The sequence below is a fragment of the Schistocerca americana genome, chromosome 7 (genome assembly GCF_021461395.2).
Source record: "Schistocerca americana isolate TAMUIC-IGC-003095 chromosome 7, iqSchAmer2.1, whole genome shotgun sequence".
NCBI classification, from domain to species: domain Eukaryota; kingdom Metazoa; phylum Arthropoda; class Insecta; order Orthoptera; family Acrididae; genus Schistocerca; species Schistocerca americana.
This window is the reverse complement of record NC_060125.1, coordinates 541219108-541239184: the sequence shown is the minus strand read 5'-3', so window position 1 is coordinate 541239184 and position 20077 is coordinate 541219108. Positions and strand designations below refer to the sequence as shown.

The window sequence follows — 20077 nt, the reverse complement described above, 5'->3', positions numbered from 1 at the left end:
TGCCACCCATTCCGTATCATCAACTGAAGTCTCACTAGGGCTTTCACAGAGTGAAATTACCGTCCCAACCATGTACAGAAATGGATCTCCCACACTTTGTTTCCAGTCATCAGCCACTTTCCAGTCACCAGCCACCTCCCACATACCCACCATCTGGCCACAGAGGAGCACTCCCCTCAAGACTCTCACCCAGGACTGACACAACTGAACCTTAATCTCCACCACCTCCTTACCCCCACCATCCACACCAGATTGCTCTTCCTGTCTGGCACAGTTGCATCCGCAGTCTGGACTCAATAGCCAGAGACAGTGGTCATGTGTGTGAGCACGCATCTTGTGCTTGTGCGAATGCTTCTGTGCTTTTTACTCCAGAAGAAGGCCTTTGGCGAAAAGCTTGAATGTACAGCAGTCTCTGTGGTGCCTGCCTGTGACTCAGTGTCTCCTTATATATCCTTTCCTTAATATTGTTGTTGCTAGATAATGTAATATATTTATTAACTCATTTTGGAACATAGGCACTTGGAATATTTGTGACTATGGTTTCACACAATAAGGGAACCACCTTTTTCATGTACTTATCATACCTACTTAGAACCATTCCAATAAACTGGTGTCTGGCATCTTCCTTCCTCACTTCTACATTTGTGGTGTCTTTCCCCTGCTCTGGACAGAAATTACTATTGTAAATGATTCAGGTGAATTATCAATAATTGCTCTGTTAAACCATATCTGATCTTTCCTTCTATTTACATATCCTACTAAACATTTATTTGTATTTAGATCCAGATACCAATCTTCACAACTCTGCATTTCTCAGTTAAGTTAATAATGACACTTAATACACTACTGTGTCATCTAGAACCAACTTCATATTGCTGTAGTAGCTATCTGCCACTAATACAGTTATTCAAACATTAGTATAAAGTTTTGGATATTTCAATCATAAAAACACAAGTGCTACGTACATATGGAAAATACAAACATGTATATAGTGGTGCAATGTTGTTTTTTAGTATTATTTAATGTTACATTGAACAAAATGCTAGGGAAGGAAAAAAAAAGAGTACCCCCACTCCATACATTCGCCATTCACAAATTTAAATATATAATGGGATCAGAAAGGAGACAACAGAAACAGTTTTGGACTGTAATGATAATATGCAAACTTTGGTCAAATCTAACAAGCAAGTGGGCATGCAGAAAGAGTGTAGGAAATATAGACTCAGTAATGTACTGAGTTTGTGTTGAAACCTTCACCATTTGACTCAATCATTTCATGCTCTACTTTGGGAAGTTTATTAAAAAGTAATCTGGATGGAATCATGGCTTGCAGGATGTAACAAAGATTACTAGGTGAGTTGCCAAATATAAGGTGGGGATGGGGAAGTTAGCTGATTAACTATTAACCTTTCTGGACAAAACCAGCTAACAGACTGAGATCACATCTTACACCATTATTAACAGCACCTGACAAATATGATTGTCACTTTTCAAATGACTGAAAACAAAAATGAAATCATCAGGCATACTGATTTCCTGTAAGTATACCTTCAGTCAAGCAAAGCAGGAAAACTACAGAGCTCTTACTTTGTTATTGGATCTGGTTTTTACATTGTTTCTGCATCTGGCCAACATACAAACAAAACAAACTTAACATCTCAAAACATAGCTACCTAACATCAATCTGGAAACTGTCCATTAGTGGTTTGATGCTTTATGTTTCTATTGTTCTAGGACTAATAAAATTTTATGTTTTTCTGACAGTGGATGCTCACATTTAATGACTCCACTTATGAAAGTAGAATTTAAAGTTCATAGGTCCTACAGATCACACCAGCGTACACAGTTTCATTTTCTGTTTATTCTTGCAATTAGCTACTGTATCAATCTTTAATTATTATGTAGAAAGAAGCTATAATTTTTTCCCATAAAAACATATTTAGTTTTCTGAACTTTCTTGAGTAATTGCCTTTGGTTTGAAATGGTTTACCACATTCTGGTATGCAGACAGTTTACTGTACATTACAGTCAGAACTCAGCCAGCCTCTCCTTCCTGCAGGTTTTGCCACTTGATGGTAAAAGCTCTTCCGAAAACGCAAAACAGACTAACCAGCTGTTCCTCCTCACCAGATGCTAGATTCTATTTTGTATGCATCTTTCTAGAAGTTAACTGCTGTTATTTTCAAACGTCCTTCACCCTTCCAAGTAAATCCTTCAACAACTGGGTACAAACTTTTATAAAACAATAACTATGCCTTTGACTAGAACTCCTAAGTGTCTCTGGAGCTGAGCAGTAAATTTAGCAGCATTGTCTTTTAAAATGCATTGTCATGGCCTGATTTACTGCCAAGTTTATTGGGACAAGTTAATTAAAAAAAAAAAAACCACCACCACACATCTTACTCTTGTATCATTGATGTGCTTATCAAACTCCATCATTCCCTTCCATCTGCTATCCTTAGAAGTCTTTTGTAGCTACTGATGTAGCAGATCAGCTAGTGAATTCAACCCAATTGCCAATGGCATGGACAGAACCTGTCTTCAGGGTACAGACAGTAGTGTGACTTCTGATGAATGTGGCATTAAGCCGACACCCACTTTGAAATCACAACAGAGAAACAACTATTTATCAAATTCTCCTGCTGGACTTTGCAAATTTATCTATACATACTCTATACTATTACTGTGGTTTGAATTCAAATAATCCATTCTCAACTTATTTATAAACAAACACCAAAGTTTATCATGTCCATCTTATTATTTTCAAAATGTATATATACCAACATATTCAACCCAAACACATACAATAATACAGCTGTGAGACTCCTTCGAGTAACTAGTGCTCCGGGCAAATTTGAAATCACATTGATAGTCCCTCTATCTGTGAAGGGAACAGGAAGAAACTGGCTAGTAGTGAAAGCGTATACATTCAGTGCTCTGCAGCCTGTAGAAGTAGTGACAAATCATACTGGTAGTTGTTTGTTATAAACTGCTTGCAGATATTGGTTTATTTTACTGGACTAGCTTTGTGCACTGCCCATCATCACTGACATACGTATTACAAAAGACACATATTTCTTATAACACTTTAGTTATAGTACACATAGTGTTGACTGGAATATTCTCTTTTAAATTCTGAAGGTGGCAGATACAGGGAGCGAAAGGCTATTTATAATTTGTACAGAAACCAGATGGCAGTTACGAGAGTCAAGGGGCATGAAAGGGAAGCAGTGATTGGGAAGGGAGTGAGACAGGGTTGTAGCCTATCCCCAATGTTATTCAAATTGTATATTGAGCAAGCAGTAAAGGAAACAAAAGAAAAAATTGGAGCAGGAATTAAAATCCATGGAGAAGAAATAAAAACTTTGCAGTTTGTCAACGACACCTTAATTCTGTCAGAGACAGCAAAGGACCTGGAAGAGCAGTTGAACGGAATGGAGAGTGTCTTGAAAGGAGGATATAAGATGAACACCAACAAAAGCAAAATGAGGATAATGGAATGTAGTCGAATTAAATCGGGTGATGCTGAGGGAATTAGATTAGAAAATGAGATACTTAAAGTAGTAAAGGAGTTTTGCTATTTGGGGAGCAAAATAACTGATGATGTTCGAAGTAGAGAGGATATAAAATGTAGACTGACAATGGCAAGGAAAGCGTTTCTGAAGAACAGAAATGTGTTAACATCGAGTATAGATTTAGGTGTCAGGAATTCGTTTCTAAAAGTATTTGTATGGAGTGTAGCCATGTATGGAAGTGAAACGTGGATGATAAGTAGTTTGGACAAGAAGAGAATAGAAGCTTTCGAAATGTTGTGCTACAGAGGAATGCTGAAGTTTAGATGGGTAGATCACGTAACTAATGAGGAGGTACTGAATATAATTGGAGAGAAGAGGAATTTGTGGCACAGCTTGACCAGAAGAAGGTATCAGTTGGTAGAAAATGTTCTGAGGCATCAAGTGATCACCAATTTAGTATTGAAGGCAGGGTGGAGGGTAAAAATCGTAAAGAGAGACCAAGAGATGAGGACATTCAACAGATTCAGAAGGATGTAGGGTGCGATAGTTGCTCGGAGATGAAGCTTGCACAGGAGATGGTAGCGTGGAGAGCTGCATCAAACCAGTTTCTGGACTGAAGACCACAACAACAGTGGTGTTTTATATGTACGTGATTTTTCATATCAATTATGTGACCTGCCTTATATATAATGCTTTTTAGCAAATGCCAATGGCAATACTCCATAATAATCATGTAATAAGGTAATTCTATGACATTTACACATATGCAGTCAGTCAGTGTAAGGTACTTTTAATGAAAATATACAGAGTTGTCACTGGCAATTGCTAAATATGCAAAGACTATTTTTTGCTACGTATCACAGAATATACATAATGCTATGTGTAATTTGTATTACCTCCAGTAGTAGAACAAATACGTTGTCAGTTAATAATGCTAGTGAAATTTTCACCAACTTTCTTTATCTGTCTGTCCATTTAAAGTAATGTCAGCATATTTTGTTACAACAGTGAAAATTTTTATTTCTTCCAGTATATTTAGTGTAAAAAAGTCATTATTTATAAGGCAACTTACAATATAACAATTTGTATGTGTGTGTGTGTGTGGGGGGGGGGGGGGGGGGGGGGGGGGCTACAACAGGTGTAAAAAGCTCCTTTTCTAACACACATGTTTACAAATGCATGTGGTAAAAAAACAATCTTCAGCAACAGAAATTTAAAATTATTTGCTACCCGAGAAGAAACTGCCATGAAAAAGTTAACACTTATAAATAAAATCACCATTAGAATACAAAAATATTACGAAAATCATTTCCATCATATTACCTCTCCTTGATTCTTTATATAATCCTCTATTGCATTTATGGCATCTTTAAATGCTACTGATTTATTGGACTTCACAAGTTGATCCTTGAATTCAAAGTATGGTTTTATGTTCGTCTCTTCAATCCATGCACTGCAAAAAGATAACTTTCGAAATTAACTCAAGCGACATAGTGAACAGCTATGTTACTTCATCTATTTATTCAATGAGGATACTAACTAATTGTTTGTACCAAAGAAGAATATGCAATGTAGAGCAGTCTTCTTCGTCGATGGTCGTTTCAGATCCTTTGTTGGATGAGAAACCTGAAAAAAATTAAAGCAAAATATTAAGACAAAAACAAGAATATGGTGTTAAGAAATGGGTATCTTATATTGCTGGGTTAGTAAAAATGTTCTAAATTATGACAGAATTTGATTTAGAAATTCTGCAATTAATCTTTAAAAAATATTTTAAATGGAAATGATATACATTATGAGTACGTGGAGGGAGGGGGGTGGGGGTGGGGAGGGTTGGCAGCATGTGGGGAGTTGGGGGCAAGAGGCCAAAGAAGAACAGAGGTGTTTGATGGGTGTACATGTGGCACCAACGGTTAGGAGGTGAAGGGGGGAGAGGCAACCCAGTGGTCACTAAAGAGAGGTAAATAGGTTTTCTGACAGGTAAGGACAGAGGAATAAAGAGGGCAAACACACGGTAATGGAAGGAAATAGGTGGAGAGGTGGGTGAAGACAGAAGATGTGGGAGACAGCAATGTGGATGCCTTTATGGAGGGAGGGAGGGAAGGAAGAAGGAAGGAAGATGGACACATGGGACAGAGGAAGGAAGGAATGGTGGAAGGAAGCTGGACGCATGGGACAGAGGAAGGATGGAAGGGTGGAAGGAAGGTGGATGCATGGGACACAGGAAGGAAGGAAGGTGGATGCATGGGCGGAGGGAAGACATATATGTTATAGGAAGGGAGGGAATGAAATGACTACACAGGAGAGGGACCTTGGGGAGGGAGGTATGCTCTGGATGGGGGCGGGAGGGATGGAGGAGGAGATGTGGATACTTAGAAGACACGGAGGATATGAAGATACAGTGGAGTGTTACAGGGTATAGGGGAAGAGTGCAGGATATGGAGCAGAGGGAGATGTTATGTGCGAGGAGTTTAGATGTTGAGAAGAGGGTTTTATATGGGGGTTAACTATCAGGGGAGTGGAGAGGATAAGGGGAAAGGAGGGAGGAAATATGGGGGAGAGAATGTAGGTGTAGCAAAAAAGACTTGGGGAAGAAGATAGGAGGGGGCACAGGGGTGACAGTTAGTTAGTTAGTTAGGTAGTTAATTACATGTTCCATACATCATCTGAATGATTCTTTTATGAAATGATGTGGAACAAGTCCGTTTACACGATATGTATATGAGATCAGTGCTAACATTAATGAACACACTATCATTTTATTCCTACTCATGCAGCTACACTTAAAAATAAGGTTTTTTTGGGCTGGCTACCTGTTTTTAAGTACAACTTCCTCAATGGAATAATTTAAAATCATTTCTTGTGAACATTTCAAACTTGCTTCAGTATCTGACAGACATATTATGTTATTGGGAAAATGTTCAAAAATTTTTATGACTTCACTCTGAACTACTCTCTGAGCCACTGACAGCTTTAACAATGGATAATAAAGGTCATTTTTCCTTCTCTAGTGTTGAGGTACGTATGTGCAAACTGTTCTTCTCAAATTGTTATGAATTCTTTATGAAAAATTTCATTAGCAAAGATACGTATTGTTGCAGCGGGGCTAAAATGCATAGCCCCTTCAAGTGGTACCTACATGATGTCCGTGGGTAATACCATATATGATTCTTACTGTTCGCTTTTGTGCAATCAATGCTTTCTTTCTAAGGGATGAGTCCCCACAGAATTATTCTGTACAACATTGAGTGGAAACAAGCCAAATTGTCAGCAGGTTGATACATTTGTTTTCAAGATTAGCAATTACACAAAGAGCAAAAGTAGTTGAACTTTATTGTTTGAGGAACTCAGAAATATGCTTCTTCCATGTCAAGTTTTCATAAATATGTACGCCCAAAAATTTGTAGCATCTGCCCTCCTTACTGACTCCTGCTCATATGCTACATCAATTGTTGTGGCAAGACTTTTTGTTGTACCGAATTGAATGTAGTGTGCTTTTTCCAAAATTTAGAGAGAGTCAATTTTCACAGAACAACTTAATAATTCTTTGGAAATATTAATGAACTCTTCTATTGCTTTCTTTCAATTTCGTTCTAACGGGATTTATCGGAACACCATTATTGTCTACCAAAAGTACAAATTTTGGTTGTTTTAACATTAAGTGGACCCAAAATTGAATCTTATGGGACTCCCTTTGTGATCCCACCCCCTCCCCCCTCCCATCAGAACAACTGTCTACCATTATGACATTGTCTGAATTATTCATCACAACCTTTTGCATTTTATTTGTCAAGTATGATTCAAACCAGTTGTGTGTGAAGTTACCAATTCCATACAACTTCTTTACGTGAATGTATAAATAGTACTCTCAGTTGAGCAACATTTCTGGAATCCAAACTGTGTTATGCTACGTAAATTGTTTCCGTATAAGTGTGCAGCTAATCTGGAGTATACCTCTTTCTCGAATATTTTGGTAAAAGATGACAGTAAGGAAATTGGACGATAATTGTTTAAGTCTGTCAGGTCACTTTTCTTATGAAGTGGTTTAATAATTGCATATTTTTACCTGTCTAGAAAAATTCCCTCTTCCAGTGATGCACTGCATATATCACTAAGGACATTACTTAACTTTTCAGAATTCTGTTTGAAATTATATCAACCACACAAGAGCTTTTATTTTTTAGAATTTTTGGAATTATATCAATTTCGGTGAAGGATGTTGGTGCTACTTCTAGCTGCTTAAGGTTTGGTGGAATGACACTTAATACATTCTCTTGCTTTTTCCAACTAAACCAGTTAATCATATATTTGTTGCTATGCCTGGAAAGTTATTGTTAAAAGTACCTCCAGCTTGTGAATTGTCAGTCACAACACTGGCATTTAGTTTAATTGTTATGGAATCGTACACACTTACTGGCTGTCAAATCTCCCGCTTGACAATGTCCCATATAGTTTTAACCTTATTATCTGCATTATTTATTTCTGGCACAACATGGATACTTCTGGATATTCTACTGGCTTTAAGGAAAGTCATTAAAGTATTACAGTATTTTTTGCAGTATGCAGCTAATGTTGGATCTTGACTTACCCTGGTATTTACATAAATTTTTCTCTTCCTCTTACATGAGATCTTACTTGTTCTTTTAACGGATCTTTTGGATATTTTGTTAGGGAAGATGGCTCTGTTAATTGCTATCAGCTCTGAAGTAAAAATGCTGTGTTCCTGGCAATAAATGATGTTCCTTACTGGTGGGTGTTGTAAAAGCATAATTCGTTCTGTTCATTGCTTTGAAATTGCCCATGTAAATGATAATAGCACCCAGATATTTGCGGAGAACCGCAAGGAACAGACACTGAAAGGTCATGAGGGCAATCGAAACTTGAGGACCATGAAATATATTGGTCCTAATTCATGGTCTGGTTACCAAACAACGGGTGTTGTGTGGGAAAATACAGGGATTACATTCTAAGGAGGTTTGGTGGAAGTAGAGGCCTGCGAGGCACATTCCTACTCGTGATTCCATCCAAGAGAGTCAATGTCCTTGTATGCAGAAGGAATGTGTTAAGTTGGATTAAGAAGAAATAGTTTAAGTGTAACTGTGCAAGTGAGCAACAGTTGGTACCATCAAAACTCAAGAGAGAAGATTCCCGGTTCTGCAAGGAGACTGTCTACAGGGCTAGTCCGCAAGGTGCTAGTCAAATGCTTCAGTGATGGACTGGATCTAACAGATTCAAAGCTGAAGGTGCTGCCAAGCCACAAAACTGGCAACCATAGTCCAGTCAGTACAAGACCAGAGCCTGGTAAGTATACAGAGTAGCAGCACAATCTGCCCTCCACGGGGTATGAGCAAGAAAGCAGAGAGCATTTCACTTCCAAATGCAGCTGGTCTTTAGTTGATGAATATGGAGTCGCGAATCAGCTTTCTGTTAAAGGCACGGCCCAAATGTGGGACTTTGCAACAACTTGTAAGTGCTGGAAACCCAAGTAGATTTCTGGGAGAGAATGGACTGTTGTACAAAGACTGATATGCACGACCCACATTTTTGCAGAATAGAAATGGAAGGCATGAGACAGGGTCCAGCTGGAGACATTTCAGGTGGCACCTTGGAGCTGGTGCTCAGCCAGGGTGGGAGCTGTACCAAATGCAAAAGTCATGGACCTTCAGCGAGGCGGTGACCAGTGGCCTGGGTGTGACATTAAACACGTAGCCTTGTGGGGCGCAGTTCTCTTAGACCTGTGGAGAGGTGAGTGAAGTACCAACTTTAACCTGGACCAACTGGTAGGATAAGAACTTATGGATAAAAAATTGATAGGCAGTCTCAAAAGCCCCAGTCCAGCAGGCAGGTGGGTTGTATGGGGTTAAGTACAATTTGATGATGCCAAGCAGTGTCACATGCCTTAAGTAGGTCAAAAACACCGATGATGTGTTGGTATTTAAAAAAAAAGCCTGTCACATTGCTGTTTCCAACCAAATCAGATCATTAGTTGGGGATCATCCCTTCCAGAAACCACACTGCTAGGAGGTCAAAGGGTCCATGATTTGGAACCCAGCATATCTTTGGACAACCACCCTTTCAGTCAGCTTGCAGAGCATGCTGGTGAAGCTAATCTATCAGTAGATGTCAACAGACGTAAGGATGGGGATGATGGTACTATCTTATGACTGCAAAAGGAAGACACCTTTGTGCCACATAAAATTGAAGATACTGAGTAGTTGTACACTTTGAGTAACGTTCAGATGTTGGATCATCATCTCATGAATTGAATCAGGGTCTGGGGCCATACTGTGGGATGAAGCAAGAGCCTGAACCAGTGGCCCAGTCTGTGAAAGGTTAGTTATACAAATCGGCTTGGGAGAGCGGCGTGAGTACAAAGTGGTGGGAGAGCACCACGTAACAAATGGCAATGGTTAAAAAGAGTGCCCAATGTGCAACCTAGCTAAAATGATCTCTTCATGGTGAGAAGGCAAGAGGAGGTCGTCCAGGCCACTTAATAACCCAGAGCTTGTTCCCATGAATGAGGACCAGTGGTGATGCCAAAGGGATACCACCTGCTGCAGACAGCAACATAAATATCTGGGGAGAACATGTAAGAACTAGCAGGCTGAGGTACAAGGAATGCAGCCTTTGCAGTAGCATCAGCAGTCTTGTTTCCTGTCAGACCAACCTGGCCAAGAATCCACATAAATATCACAGTGGTTCCATCAAGATCCGCTGTGCTAAGGGATGGACGGTAAACAGCACACAAAAGGCTTTGAAGGGCACTGAAATAGATGGAGCACATGACACAATTGGAAAGCCTTTGTCGCTGGATGTACTCCGTGGCCTGATACAGGGCGAACAGCTCTGCTGTAAATACTGAGGAGTGTTCCAGAAGCTCGATACCAAAAAACCTCGGTGCCAATGACGAAGGCACACCCAACACGATGTTCAGTCTGAGAGCCATCAGTGTACACAAAAAGTTCAGTTTCAGTGTGAAGGTCGTGAAACTTGCAGTGATAGAGCGAGGATGGAGTAGTATCCTTAGAAAGCGAATGAAGGCCAAGGTGAACACGGATTGCCGTATGAAGACAAGGTGGTAAAGGGTTCACATCCACCGGGAAAGTGGCAGGTAGCGTGGCAGGTAGCCTGAGCAAGAGCCGAAAGCAAAACCCAGGAGGTAACAGGGAAGACAGACACATCCCATACTGGCGATCAAAGGAGTCATCGAAGAAGGAGGCATAGGATGGGTGGCTACACATGGCAGACAAACAGCATGCAAATCTGCTGACCAGAAAGTCACAGCGGTGGGACAGTGGCAGTACGGCAGCTTCTGTGTACAGACTCTCAACCAGGCTAGTGTAAAAGGCACCAGTGGCCAAACGGATGCCACGATGGTGGCACAACAGGGACAAACGTGCAGATGCATAAACAAAATATCCATAGTCTAATTTTGAATGGACAAAGGACTGGTACAAACAGAAGAGGGTGGTATGATCTCCACAGGAAATACCGCTGAGGACAAGTAGGAAACTGAGGGACTGCATGCAGCGGGCTGCCAGGTAAGACATGTGAGATGACCAAGGAAGTTTCCAATCAAGCATGAGCCAGAGGAATTTTGGTAGTTTCGACAAATGGAAGAGCAACAGGCCCAAGATGTAAAGATGGTGGAAGAAAGCAATTGCACCAACAGAAATTCATACATATGCTTTTGTCCGTGGAAAAACGAAAACCACTGTTGATGCTCCATGAGTGAAGGTGATCAAGACATCTCTGAACTGCAATAGATGGCAAAATCGTCAATGAAAAGGGACATGCCTGGCAGGAGACAGGCTATGATAGGGTTGATGGTGATAGCAAAGAGGATGACGCTCAGGATGGAATCCTGAGGCACACCGTTTTCTTGGGTTAAAGGTGTCCAACAAGGCAGAACACACACTTACCTTGAAAACTCGGTCTTTTAAAAATTCCTGAAGGAAACAGGGCAGGTGGCCATGGAAACCCCACGTTAGAGCACATGGAAGATACCAGTCCTCCAGCAGGTGTCTTAGACTTTATCCAAATCGAAAAACACAGCCACAGTCCAATATTTCCACAGAAAACCATTCATGACATGGGTGGATAGAGTGACGAGACAGTCAACTGCAGAACAGTGTGCTCAAAATTCATAATGTGCAGTGGGTAGTAAATTGTGAGACCCAAGCCACCATACCAGCCAGGCACAAATCATATGCTCCATTATCTTGCAAACACAACAGCTGGCGAGAGAAATGGGGCAGTAGCTAGAAGGAAGGTGTTTGTTCTTACCTGGCTTAGGCATGGGTATGACAGTGGCTTGACACCAGTGTCTGGGAAACATGCCCTCAGCCCAGATGCGGTTGTACAAGAAGCAGAAAGTGCTTGCCCACAGGAGAAAGGTGCTGCAACATCTGAATGTGGGTGTCGTCTGGCCCTGGGTTGGAGGATTGGGATGAATTGTGAACATGCTCTAGCTCCCTCATAGTAAAGGCAGCATTGTAGCACTCACTATTTTGAGAAGAGAACAAAATCGCCCGAGCCGCCTCCACTCGTTTCCGATGGAGGAGGGCAGGCTGATAGTGGGAGGAGCTCAAAATGTTCAAAAAATGTCAGCCCAAGGTGTCAGAGACAGCAATAGGTTCCACTACGACATTATCGGCTACTGTCACGCCGGAAATTGGGAAATGGATCTTGGTCCTAGACAGCTGTCACAGGTTAGCCCACATGACAGAAGAGGGAGTGGAACTGTTAAAAGAACTAGTGAATGAAATCCAGATTGCTTTTTTTTCTATTCCGAACAATGAAGCGACACTGTGCACGCAGCCTTTTACAATGAATGCAGTTTGCCATCATAGGGTGACTGTTAAAACCATGGAGAGTACTCCTCTATGTGCAGATTGTATTGCGACACATATCAGTCCACCAAGGGACCAAGATACAGTGTGGTAAAGAGGAAGTGCGAGGAATGGAATGTTCTGTGGCAGTAAGGATAACATTTGTAAGACATTTCACCTGGTCATCACAATTGGGGAAATGTTTGTCGAAGGTCGCCAGGGAGGAGTAGTGCCTCCAGTCAGCCTTAGTTAGCTGCCATTTGTGTGTGCATGTGGGTGGAAGAGGAGTCAACAAACGGATCGCACACGGGAAATGGTCACTCAAGTATGCATCGGAGAGAACAAACCAATCAAGATGATGGGCAAGCTGGGCAGTGCAGAAGGATAGGTCCAAATGGGAATAGCTGTGCATGGAGTCTGAAAGGAATGTGGGTGGCCCTGCTTTATGGCAGAGGAGGCTGATTGTGAAAGTCAGAGGGCACCTCCCAGACAGGTTCTGGGAGAACCAAAAATGGGGTGGTGCACATTAAAGTCACTGAGCAGCAGTAAGGTGTGAGGTAGCTGCCCAATAAGCTGGAGGAAGTCTGGTCTGTTGACATCAAATGATGGAGGAATATAAACGGTAAACAGGGAAAAGTTCAAGTGAGGAAGGAAAAATGAACTGCAACGGCTTGAAAGGAGGTAGCCAGAGAGAGAGAGAGAGAGAGAGAGAGAGAGAGAGAGAGAGAGAGAGGGGGGGGGGGGGGGGCTGACTGTGAACATCATCCCATATGAGTAGCATGACTCTCCCACGAGTTGGAATGCCATCCTCGGGGAGGGGGGGGTCAAAGCAGATTGGGAAGAAATGCAAGAGCTCAAAGCAGTCGTGAGGATGCAATTTTGTTTTCTGGAGGCAGGGAACAATGACATGTTGGGATTGTAAGAGCAGCTGTAAATCCTATTTGTTTGATCTAAGGCCACAAATGTTCCATTGACAAAGAGCCATAATGAGGAAAAGGGAAGAGATAAAAATGAAGAGGTGTCAACTTAGTAGCTGCTGAATGCCAGCCTTCAAAGACCCACTGCTACAGGTCCCAGAGGCTGGAGGATCCTGCTCCATGAAATCTACAGAGGCGTAGTCACCCTACCTCTGTCGATATGCGGAGTCCAGGGCAGAAAAACAGTTGGCAACACGCGACATGCGTTGCCGGCTGGACGAGGGTTCACGTGACGACATCGTCAAAAGGATCTCCGAGCCAGAGAAGCAGAAGACCGGTTGCCTTTATTTGACTTCTTGGAGCCTTTCCAGTTGGCAGAGAAAGCCTCAGATGTTTGTTGGCTGGAGGGACATAGCAAGTCGTCGCGGGAGTGTTCTTTCTGTCCTATCCAGCCTGCCGGTTGTGCAGCAGGTGGCTTCGCCCCAAAAGGTGAATGTTTGGTGGCTTGTTGCACACCTGGACGAGGAGACGAAGATGCTACCATGACACTGGGTGATTTCACAACCTCAGTGCTGAATTTGAGGTTGCATGTCCATGTGGCCACGTCCTTCATGGAGAAAGACGTAGCAAGAACAGTACTGTAAGTGTCAGACAGTACAACGCTGGGTTTGTGACTAGCCAATAACTTACAAGCGATTGGTTAAGGCACTTTTTCCTTTACCCAGATCTCCGGGGCAGTCCACTCATCAAGATACATCTCAAGAGGCGGCGGCATGGTCACTATTGCAGTTGATACAGTAGGGAGAAGAGAGGTGTATAATCGTCCCCATGCACTCCCTGCCACAGGTTACACTTGTGATCAAGTGTCGACAAGACATTCGAGTGTAGTCGAAACGATGACACTGGTAGCAGCGAATCAGATTCAGAATGTACGATCGGACTGTGATAACTTCATAGCCTACTTTGGTCTTTGACGGAAGCACCACTCTATCAAAGGTGAGAAAAAGAATGCGTGTTGGCACTAAGGATGCATCTACCTTTCTTGTCACCCGATGGATGGCAATTACACTCTGATTAGAGAAGTACGTTTGGATTTCTGCCTCGGTCAGACCGTCAAGTACCCTAGTGTAGATAATACCACAGGAAGAATTCAGAATTATACGGGCCTCAATATGAAGAAGATAGCCACAGAGAAGTGAAGCGGCAAACATTTGTTGTGCTTGGGAATCAGAGGTAGTCTCCAAAAGCAAAGTGCCTCTGCGTAAATGAGAGCAGGATTTCACAGGGCCGGCAATTGCATAAACACCTTTCTGAATGAGAAATGGATTTACCATTGCAAAGGACTGACAGTCTTCAGTACATGAAACCACAAGGAACTGTGGTGCAGCTGAGAGGGTCTTTGAATCAAGAGCTTTACTCCATTTACATTTGATAGACGTGGACTGCAAAGATGATGATTGGTTCATTGTGTGAAAATCCCCACGATTGCCAGTGTCTCCGACGGCGCGCTCCTTCCAACTGGGCGCCCCCTCAGAGTGGGGCTCACCCATCTGACGTGACTGTTCACACCTCAGGTCACATCTCCCAAACACCTGACAGAGGGACCATCTTGGGAAGGTGGCCGCTCACGCAATCACCCCTCCCTGGGCCTGGCCCATACCAGGGGTTCGTGTCAACCCTACCTGTCAACCCGTGGCTGAGATTTGTGTGTTAGTAAGTCACCTGTTACACATGGGCTGGCATTCAGGAGCGCACAGGGAGGAAGAACAAAAGGAGGAGCCTCAAATGACAAAGTGGAGGAAGGACAGGAGAAGGTGCAGAGGGGAACCAAAAGCTCTATGAATTAAAATGTGCTTGATTTTTACAAACTTAAACCTCAATAATTGCACAATGATAAAACTTCTGTTTCCAACAACGAAATCTACAGGGTGATTTCATGAAGATGTAACAAACTTTCAGAGGTAGCTACGAAAACAATCAATTAACGACAAAATTAGTGTCTGCCCCCTGATTTGAGGTTCAGGGCGACTTTCCTGAAATCTATCCCTTTCCCTAGACCTCTTCAGTCCTTTTCCTTCAACCTTTTTCCTTCCTCTTCAACCCTTCTGCCTGAAGGAGTCACAGGATCCGTAAGCTTGCCAATTACAACAGTCTTTTACATGTGTGTTCTGCCGCCGCTTGGTGATTAGATTTTTATCTATCCAATAACAAAAATTTCAGAAATGATGGATAAGGGTAAATGTACCAATTTGGGGTGCAGAATCCTGGTCTGTCAATGACCAAATCTAAGAGTTATAGGAAAAAATCATTCTGATATCTGACAGTGTAATACATATTTTAGTCCTGTTGTTGCTAACATTGTAGGGTAGACAACTTCAGAGGTAGTAGTATGGACTAATACAAGAAAAGAAAAATTATCTAATAAACATGGGCCCTAAAACACATACCATGAGAGCTATGGGCACTTGAACAAGATAAGCGTGTATTTCATTGTATCAAAGATGAACAAATGCTTACAGCTTGTAAGGTATGCATTTTAGAGCTCATGTTTAGCAGATGGCTTTTCACTCTTGTGCTGGTCTATATTACCACCTCTGAAAGTTGCCTACCCCACAATCTTAGCAACAACAGTGCCAGTACATGTATTCCACTGTCAGAGATATCAAAGCAGTTTTCGTTTAAACTTTTGATTCAGTCTTTTCCCGACTGTGGTCTCTTACCTCAAACGGATATGTATGCCCTTCTCAATCATTCCTGAAAGTATGTAACATCATGGAATTACTCTATATGTATTGTATTGTTACGATGTTATTTAAAGGGGGCGGCTGAAGCCACGAGAGGTCAGCACTGTATGAGTTTTAGTGATGTTAACTCATACGCATGTCTCTGTCATAAATTTCAGTGTTGAATAAACAGTTTACGTTCAACTTTAGTGTGCTGACTTCATTATTTAGTAGTTACTAAGTTACTATGATGCAAAAAAAGTCCTGATTTTACAAAAGTGAACCACATCATGCTTCATGTACAAGACATTATTTCACAGAGTTAAACCACCTGTATGTCAAACTGTAGTGAATTACAGAAGTACTCTCATAACAAGACCATCACATTTCACCATGAAACTATCAGTTCTCTGAGAACACATCATACAAGGTAAATCAATGCCTTCCCATGGTTATGTACTACATTGATACATTTAGCACAAAAAATGCCCTGCAAATGCTGAAACAATACACTCTAACAAAACACAAAAGCACCAACCTCTATTTGCCCACAGCACCAGAGATGGCCATAGCACACACTGAAGTGACAAAAGCCACAGTATAGCGATATTTACAAAGTTGGTGATAGTATCATGTACCCAAGGTTTAAAAGGGGAGTGTATTGGTGGAGCTGTCATTCGTACTCAGGTGATTCATGTGAAATGATTCCTGATGAGATTATGGACGCATGACAAGAATTACCAGAATTTGACTGTGGAATGGTAGTTGCGCACAGTGTCAATAGTGAGGCAAGAATATAGAATTTCAGGTATCACCTCTAACCATGGAAAACACAGTGGCTGACAGCCTTCACTTAACGACCGAGAGCAGCGGCGTGTGTGTAGAGTTGTCAATGCTAACAGACGAGCAACACTAGTTGAAATAACAGCCAAAATCGATGTGGGACATATCTTTTAGGACAGTGCAGCAAATTTGGCTTCAATGGGCAATGGCAGCAGGTGACTGACAAGTGCCTTTACTAACAGATCATCATCTCCAGCACCTCTCCTGGTTTCGTGACAATCCTGGTTGGACCCTACACAACCAGAAAACTGTGGCCTGGTCAGATGAGTCCCTATTTTAGTTGGTAAGATCTGACGGTAGGACTCGAGTGCAGTGCAGACCCCACAAAGATATGGACCCAAGTTATCAACAAGGCACTGTGAAAGCTGGTCATGGTTCCATAATGATGTGGGCAGTGTTTACATAGACTGAATTGAGTCATTTGGTCCAAATGATCCGACCACTGACTGGAAATAATTTTGTTCTTGGAGATCATTTGGAGCCATTCATGGACTTCATGTTCCCAAACAATGACTGAATTTGTATGGATGAAATTGCGCCATATCAGCAGGACACAATTGTTCATGACTGGTCTTAAAAATATTCTGGTCAATTTGGTCAAATGATTTGGCCACCTACATCACCCAACATGAGTCCCATTAAACATTTATGGGACATAATTGAGAGATCATTTCATGCACAAAATCCTGCACTGGCAAGACTTTCACAATTATGGATGGCTATAGAGGCAGTACGGCTGAACATTTCTGCAGGGGAGTTCCAACAACTTGCCGAGTCCATACCATGTGAAGTTGCGGCACTGCACCTGGCAAAAGAAGGTCTGATACAGTATTAGGAGGTATCCAATATACAGTATTAGGAGGTATCCAATAAGTTTTGTCATCTCAGTGTGTAACTGTCAACATATACTGCCAACAAAGTGACACCAGTGCTGCTCACTACAGAAATTATTATCCTATGTGAGAATGTGTCTTCATATATAAATAACAAGAAAGAAAGGAACACTGGACAACATTTCTTCCACATAAGTGTCTCAAAACTTACATTCCTTTGAAATCTTGCTATCTGAGGAGACTACGTACTTAAGAGTTACGTACATAGCTGTAAAAAATTAACAGAAGGGGAAACCAGCATTCAATATGTTCAGCCTGACACACACTAAAAAGAATTATCATAAAGTGTACAAGTTCATTTGTGCACATAAATACATCACAATTTGTGAGCTTGCTGCACAGCTGAATTGCAGTCACAACGCCCAACAGAAGATTGCGAAAGACTTGAGGTATTTAACAGCACACCTTGACAGTCGATACCTGATTTCTAGAATAGAAGAGTTCAGATCTGCTTGAAGTTTTCAATATATATATATATATATATATATATATATATATATATATATATATATATATATATATATATATATATATATATATATATAAAACGTTTCCCTTATCTAGCACAAAAAAAAGAAGCTTGGACACATCATGATCCAAAACAAAATATCAGTCCACAGAATGACGACATATTTCATTTGAAGAGCCTAAGACAAAGTCTGCAATCAGCACAAAGAGAACTATGATTATTTTTATGACGAGAGCGTCCCACTAATTTTCTCACATATAGCAAAATCATTATCAGCAAGTAATATGTTAGAAACTACAGAAGCTTAAAGAAACCATCAAGATGGAGGAACTATACAAGAATCTAAAGCGATTCATAAATATCACAACAATATGCCAAAGTACAGTCCACTGGTAATAAATCAAACAACTGCCACATAGGAATTGTCCAAGGTCACCCCAATCCAACATAAGGTCTGGATCTGTCCCTATTTGAAAAAAGATGAGGTAAAGATGGGTATGAAGAAGGAGATACAATAGCGCACACCTGACCTTTTTCCGAGAGGATTCAAATGCTGGTTGAAAAAAGTCAACAAGGATGTATTACAGGGGAAAAGTTATTCCATCCAGACGCTGTCTGAACAATCTGCAACAGTCAATGAAGTTAGTACCACTTGTCTTACTTTCAGTATACGAGTATCTCTCATATTAACCAGCTCTAAGACAGATATTCTCTCTTGTGTAGGTAACGGAGGTCATTGTTTGGTGTGTTGGTTAAGGGATTCAACAGCGAGTTTATCAGTCCCTTGTTCAAGGGACATCAACCAGAAATCTGATCTTCTTATAACAATATACAGGAGAGGTAAAATCACAGGACTGAAAGCAATATTGATGCCAGAGATGAGAAATAATTGCATGGGAGCTAACAGTATATGAGTCAAGACGATTTGTACATCAGAGAGCAGATGAGGTGCCCAAGGGCTCACCTGCAGTGAGCAGCACCTTCCCTATGACGAAGCCCCAACCAACCCAGCACACAGACGGAAGACAGTAACAGAGTAAATAATTCCTCGTAATTGGGTGGAGAGGCAGTAACAGCAGAAATGAAAAGGCTAAACAGTAATGAACACCAACAATAAAAAAATGTGAGAGAAATAATGAGGTGGGTGGACACAGTAAGGTGTCTCCCAAGACCCAGCATGTAGGAGAAAGCACCCCCCCCCCCCCCCCATTCATTCCATTCCAGACCCAATGTAATCAAAGTGTTTAAGATGAGAATAGAAACCATTTCTTCACAGGAAGCACAAAAATTTGAACTATTCTTTCGTCATCTACTAGTACTAAGGATAAGGAATCCTTAAGATCTTGCCTTCACCTGAGAGCAATGTGAAGGAGACATCTAGAAAAGTGCTAATTAGATTTAAAAGTAATTAAAAACAGAGGATGAGATGGATGAATAGGGCAGCTGGTGGTGGAGGTAGCATCACGGCACCCCTGGTCATGCAGCACGAGGGAACATAACTCCAGCAATCCCGACCCCACACCAAAAGAAGTTTAAAACTTTACATCTGAGAATAAAAACATCTTTCTTGGAGGAAACAATCAGCTCAATTGTCCGCACATCATATGTCAACATTATATACAAAGACTATGGAAGACCGTGTTGGCATGGAGAACCCAAAGAAGGAGAGGCATTCCAGCAGGATGTGAGCAACTGTCTTTAAGGCTCTGCATCCACAACGTGGGGGTAGCTCATTACATAGGACAGAACTAGGGGTTAATCTGGTATGATGGATGCAGTGGCAACAACAGGGTGGATTCCTCCTGCCAGCAAGGCCACACAGCTGGAGTATCCTTGAAAGTACAAAGTTTATTGGAGGAGGCAGTAGCCCAACAGTTGATGTTCAA

General features: G+C 41.5%; 1 protein-coding gene across 1 annotated transcript in view; it reads right to left on the bottom strand.

Moving 5' to 3' along the window:
- The window catches only part of LOC124622272 (putative oxidoreductase GLYR1 homolog), a 262085-nt gene that overhangs the window by 219726 nt on the left and 22282 nt on the right, over window positions 1–20077 (bottom strand). Inside the window, exons 3-4 of the mRNA XM_047147935.1 lie at window positions 5056–5141; window positions 4839–4968 (exon numbers count right to left, since the gene is read on the bottom strand). Of these exons, the coding sequence (XP_047003891.1) occupies window positions 4839–4968; window positions 5056–5141 (216 nt within the window). The remainder of the gene's footprint in view (window positions 1–4838; window positions 4969–5055; window positions 5142–20077) is intronic.